This window comes from Echiichthys vipera (assembly GCF_963691815.1).
Source record: "Echiichthys vipera genome assembly, chromosome: 5".
NCBI lineage: Eukaryota > Metazoa > Chordata > Actinopteri > Perciformes > Trachinidae > Echiichthys > Echiichthys vipera.
In genome coordinates, this window is record NC_139830.1 from 15,531,788 (window position 1) to 15,538,101 (window position 6,314).

At 40.2% G+C, this 6,314-nt stretch overlaps 1 protein-coding gene across 1 annotated transcript in view; it reads right to left on the minus strand.

Moving 5' to 3' along the window:
• Positions 1 to 4,813, minus strand: part of septin4b (septin 4b) — a 46,971-nt gene extending 42,158 nt beyond the window's left edge. The window contains exon 1 of the mRNA XM_083914660.1: positions 4,596 to 4,813. Coding sequence (XP_083770786.1) covers positions 4,596 to 4,655 — 60 coding nt within the window. The 5' untranslated portion in view covers positions 4,656 to 4,813. The remainder of the gene's footprint in view (positions 1 to 4,595) is intronic.
• Positions 4,814 to 6,314: the final 1,501 nt, after the last annotated feature.

Genomic DNA, 6,314 nt, shown 5'->3' on the forward strand with positions numbered 1-6,314 from the left:
TCCTCATTTTGGTGGGATAATCAAGGCCAAATCTCCCTTCACCAGTGACCTACTTCGTCTCAGGCAGCAGGATTAAGGAAAACTCTGGTTTCTTACCTCATCGTCTGGTGAGAGGAGGATGATTGATCCGCAGGGGTAGACATAGGAGAGGAACAGAAACACAATATTGACACCATGTTAAAAAGTGATAACAACAAGTTAGGAGAACATCTATTTAGTGAATAACAACATGCTGGTAGTGATCTGAGAAACAATTGATCGATGCTGAGGTAACATTTGGGATGGCATTTGACCTCTTCGTGGTAATCCCATTGTAACTGTATGCAGTTCAGGATCTGCATGACACTTATAATAACAACCTGATCCTGTCAGTTGCAAAAACAAGCACTTTAAGTGGACGCTCAATACTGTACCAATTTAAAAAAAAAGTTGTTGCCGTCAATTAAACAGAATTACATGGGGAAAAGGGCAAGGTTGAAAAACACCCAAATTCCCCTTTAAATATATGGCTTTCTTAAAGCAACTAGTTTATTAATCAGACAATATGCAAACAAATTAAACTTCTGCACATATCTAGACCAAGCCCCCACCACAGCGACTTCCTGGTTTATCTGATAAGAAAGTGCCAAAAATGTTTGTTCGTCAAGTGGCCAGTAGGGGCAGGATTCATAATAGCGCAGTTTCTCGGTGACCCCCATGTTAAACAGGCCGTTTTCACAGCATAATCAAACCTATTTAAGGCAAATAAACAAATCTAGTCTGTATGTTTAGGTCATATTTCCATGACAACACTGAGGAGGGTGAGTTTTTTTGGTACCAGGCTAATTTTTATTTTATTCGAGATTGAAGTTTATGAATAATTGGGGGCGTGGCCTCTTGAGTGACAGCTAGCTGCTGACCCTCACCTCTCCTTGGAAGTATAAGTCAGGCAGACGGACGCATCTCCCTCCCCCCAATGTCACATACATGCCCTTTTTTGGTCAGAGGCGAGTATGATTGGATAAAGTTGAGAGAACAGACCTCGACAGAGATGCTACGTCCAATTTCTACACAGTCTATGATAAAAACCTATTAAACATGATGTTGCAGAAGTATCCAAAAGCCTGCTTTTCACAGACTGCGTGAAATTTAGTTTTCAAAAGGTCAAGCATGCTTGTGTTCCCCAAATAAATTGGTGCAGGGACTCCTGGTAGGTTTTCAGATTTAGAGTGGGAGGTCAGTCTTGAGGAACGGGTTGCAATTATACTATTATATACAATGTACTATACTATTACCGGACAATACATTTGTGAAATCCACCATTTCCACACCCTGCTGGTAAAGGTCATGTACTTTGCTTCAGGAAACAATGCAGGAGTGTGGCACGCTCAGAAATTAAACTGGCACTTATCTCAAAGTCTGGCACTTTCTGATCAGCTGGCATTGGCAACTGACAACAGTAATTTGTTCGGAGCAGCCGCTAGTCATAATTATTCATGCCATTTGCCATTTACGGATTCTTTCAGTTCTTTCAGAGGCAAAACAAACCTCTCTAATCAAAGCTGTCTGTCTCAGAAAACGCACTGGCAGTGTTACAAATATTGATTCACTTATTTAAACTCAGGACCATCCCTGCCTGTAAGCTCACAGAGCAGACTATGCTGAGACGCAGGTCTGGGGACTGAAATATTATTATAGCCTCTGCCACTATTAACAACCACTTCAAGAACAGCTGAAATGTTACAGCCGACAGGCAGAGCGTCACATGTCGTCCTTGCACATGGAGACTATATAATGTATGAGCTGCATATTGCTGCTGCTCTTTAAAACAGAACTGGCTTCAGTATGCATCACTCCAGATGCACTTTGAATGAAATTACTGTGGCAGGACAACGTGCAAATAAGACTCCTGCGCACCGTTGACAGAGCAAACAAATGAACACATAAATAAAACATCCACAACCACAGCTCTCCAAAAATTGCTGCAAATTTAGAGCTGAAAACATCTTATTACAGACATTCAGAACATGTGATGGACGTTTAATTCCTGTGCTGGGCTATGATGGCTACTCCCTTGACTTGTACATTTTTCTTGTGGTTCATCTCTTGACCTACATGCAGAGGTTCTCCACCAGCAATGCTGTCAGCGCAGCCACAGGCAGCGGCAAGGATGGTGGAGTCTCTCCACAAGGCTTTCCCCGAGGAATGTAAGCGACTGCTGATTGTGCCTCCTATCCACACCTCTCACTTTCCTACTGCGTGCATTACACAGACTTTGTTTTTTAGTGAGTCTGGTGTTGTCTTGTGTTGAAAATGAACATGTTGCTGTACTTGTTAAAAGGGGTTACCGGCTCACAATAAAGCAGGCCTACGGTAGACTCTAGTTTTACCTACAGCTTTTGGGTCAGTTCAGCTAAAAACAGTTTTATTGAGAAATCCCATTTTATAATGTCTTGTTTGCGTGGTTTTCAATTCGCTGACTTATGTGTGAACAGTTCCGCAAAGACATGTCACTAAAGAGATGTTGATAAGATTTTCCAGTGAGCTGAATCAGGCAATAGTAACACATGAAAGTCAGACATGGAAAAACTAATATTTGAACTTATCACCAAGATGTCAAATCTGAAGTTGTTCCACAAAAGCATGAATTGACAGAGAGGCTAAAGGTGATTCTCAGGGTGTATAATTTCAATGTTTGGTTAAGAAAGGAGAACAAAACTAACCACAAAAGGAAAACAACTCTGAAACATGCAACATGGATTTGAAATAAGTGTGTTTTTCATGATTCTTTCCTGGTTCCTGGTCAAACTAGTGCAGTAAATGCAAGTAATACACTGTTATATTTAGATCCATTCATCTACTGTATATCTAAATGTCCAGTGTGTGAGTAAAATAATGCAACTGGACATAAATGGACAAAGTAAAAGCTTCTACCACAGATTTTTGAGCAACCGTCCTTTTCCTAATAAGACATAATAATCACATCTGAAGTGCAGCATAAAACATGATCAATACAAGCAAGTAAACCCACACTGAGGCTCAGTACTATCTTTGTTCACAATATCACACTATCTCCTCTCCTTCTTTGTCTCCAACACAGCAGCAGTGCTGTATACACCACAGGGCAGCAGTTTGAATGAGCCCGATGTTTCAGCGTGACTGCAGCCTTCAGTGCTCCATATCATGAGACTGATGTGACGGAAAATAAACTCCTTTCTTTGAAAAGACTGGGATAAGATGCATAAGATGTGAGGAGAGCCAACATAGTTTTCAAACATAATAAGATACAGGTGATCTGTGTTGGATACGGTTTGAATCAGGAAACTATTCCATGCCACCAGACAGGAAGTATGGGGTAAAGTTAGCCCGACGAACAGGCTGGTCCTGTATGCCATCTGATATTAGCTTATTGCTGATATAACATAGAGGTGTACATGTCGGCTGCTAAGTAAGAAATGTGAGAAACCTAATTTTTCACCTGTGAAAGGCACATTTTAGGGATCTTAAACGTTCATGTTGTGAAATTCTTTCATTATCCTTTTTTTAAAGCAGAGATCTGATTCCATTTCCAGGGTTGTTTCATTCAACGCTGTGTCTGGGAACGTATCATCATCAAAGACAATATATTTGTTAAAAATAAATAAATAAATAATTACTGGCTTTTGGACAAGGTGGCCACTAAGGTAGCCATGCACAAATACAATTGATCTAAGGGCTCAATGTGGCTTCAACATGTATGTTTAACATTAACATATGATGTATAAATATATGAATATGTTAATAACAATCATTTTAATATCTTAGTATTGTATGCACCATAAAAATCTGTATATTTAGGTCACCATAGCTGTTAGGCCGGATTTAATTTGCAACTCAATTTTATACATTTGTAGAAGGGGTCCCTGCTTCTCTCTGTGTTACAGCTCAGGGGTCCTTGGACTAAAAAGCCTGTTTTAAGGGAAACTCTCAAGCACTGATATCTTCACCTGATTTAAAAAAAAAAATCCAGTATTGGTCAGACTGTGGGAGTGAGGCAGTGAACAAATCTCATTTATGTGTAAAGCTTCCTGACACAACATACTGAGCCAGAACTGCTTGTTTTACCGCCGCAGGGTAAATAAACAGCGTGATGATGGGGCGAGTCTTTCATGCAGCCCTTTCGTTTGTCAGTGAACTAGTATCCAGCTAACACTTTACATCTACATGCTCCAGAAATAGTTTTACTGTGGAGAGTGTTTTGGTGCCGCTCTTGCATAACTGTAGCATTACAGTGTGGAGCTCAAACTGCGGGCTTTTCAGGGATTTTGCTTTAGCAGTACGGAGTGTGCCCTCTGGTCCAGTGACAACGGGATTCATCTGCACACATTAAACAAGCTGTACTCTCACCATCGGCTTGTTAAACCTGCATTAAACCGGACTATGGGGCCCGGTATCAAGACTGCGGGTGTGATGTGTTTTAACGGTGCATGCTAGCGTTTAACAGCTCCGTGTGTGTGTGTGTGTGACACGAACAAGCACGGTTTAAAGGGAAGCTGCTGTCTTAAATTAAAGCTCAGTCACTAGAAGAGCATCACCGGAGTCATTTAACATCCAACATGCAAGTGTCAGAGGTGAACACACTCACCGTGGTTGAAGATTGTGGACCGAAATCGGTTGTTGCTGGACGAGTGATCCATGTTTAAAGTTTCAGTTATAGCGCCAACGGCTGAGACCTTCTTCTTCTTCTTCTTCTTCGTCTTCTTGTTCCTCTTGTTCTTCTTCTTCTCCTTCGTCCTCTTCTTCTTCTTCGGTATTTCCTTAATTTCCTCTCTCAATCCCAGCACAACTGCGGTGAAATGACAGCTCGTGCGTTTGACCGGACAAACCCGTCCCCCTTGTGTGAGTGCTGCTGCTGCCGCACACACACACACGCGCACGCACGCACGCACGCACACACACACACACACACACACACACACACACACACACACACACACACACACACACACACACACACACACACACACACACACACACACTCATTCAAAACTGACGAGCCAGCCAGCCCGGTGACGTCACAAGCCTTTACAGCGGCAGCAGCGTCCGGAATGAAAACAATCGCACGTGGATGCGATGCGAGAAGGGTCACGTGCACCTGCAATGAAAAACAACAACAACAAAAAAGTATTAAGTCAGTTTTGTATTCAACATTCATTTGATATTGGAAATGAAAAAATATGATAATTTTAAACCATTTCATTGAATTATGTCAAACCACGTGTGCAACGTAAGACTAACATTCCTCGTGTATCACACGGCTTCTTTTTGAATAATATATTTTCAATGATTTTTTATGATTTCTGGCCAAACTTAAAACTTTATTTCGAATATCAAATGACTGTTGAATATCAAACTGACTAAAAACCACACCCTACCTCGCGAAAATGAACAACAGAGGTCGAGTAATTGTTAGAGAGGCACAGTCCATAAATGGAAAAAATAGAAATAGTGTTGCATGAATGTGTCATGTTGTTTACAGGCTTATTCTTCGACTAGAACTGTGATTTACCAAAATAACTCATGTATTAATGCGGTAGTTTAGCTGATATACTTCTATCGTCCCCATACATTGATATTAGGCTATTAGTGGTAGTGACATTGGTGGAATGTGGCAAAGTACCAGTTAAGTAGTAAGTTTTACCTTCATTTCGCTACCTTGTACATTATTATATATATATTTATATAAATGCACTTCATTCTCTGATATACAATATAACTGACAGTTACTACTTATTGTGAAATCAACATTTTACCTAGAAAACAAAATGACCAGTTCTTAAAGTTGTAATGACTTTTATAGAATTTAAATTTCTCCACCTCATTTAGCCTATAACAGTAAAAAGTGCTTACACAGCAATGCTTCAGTGACAGTTATCCAATAACATATGATAATATTGATGGGACATTTGTTTACTTTACTTTTTCTATTGATACTTACGTTCATTTTGCTGATAATGCCCCTGTACGGCAGTATTTGTTGTGGAAGAATGAGTGACACTAGAGTATATACATACTCTCCACCAGGTTGGGAGATGAGCAGCTGAGTTTTGTTGTTTTTACCATAAAATATGAGATTCTTACCCATTTAATTTCACCATAGACATAAAAAGCAGAGATAAATAGTGACATCTGGTGGTCACTTTGTAAACACATTTCAAATTAAATCACCTTTTCTTTTTCCAAGCACATGCAAACAACACTTTTACTACTTTAATGCAGCCCACACATTCTCTCTACCAAAAATACTTCCATACCTCGGAACTGCCATACTTCTCTGTGTGCTTGAGTGGTAGAAA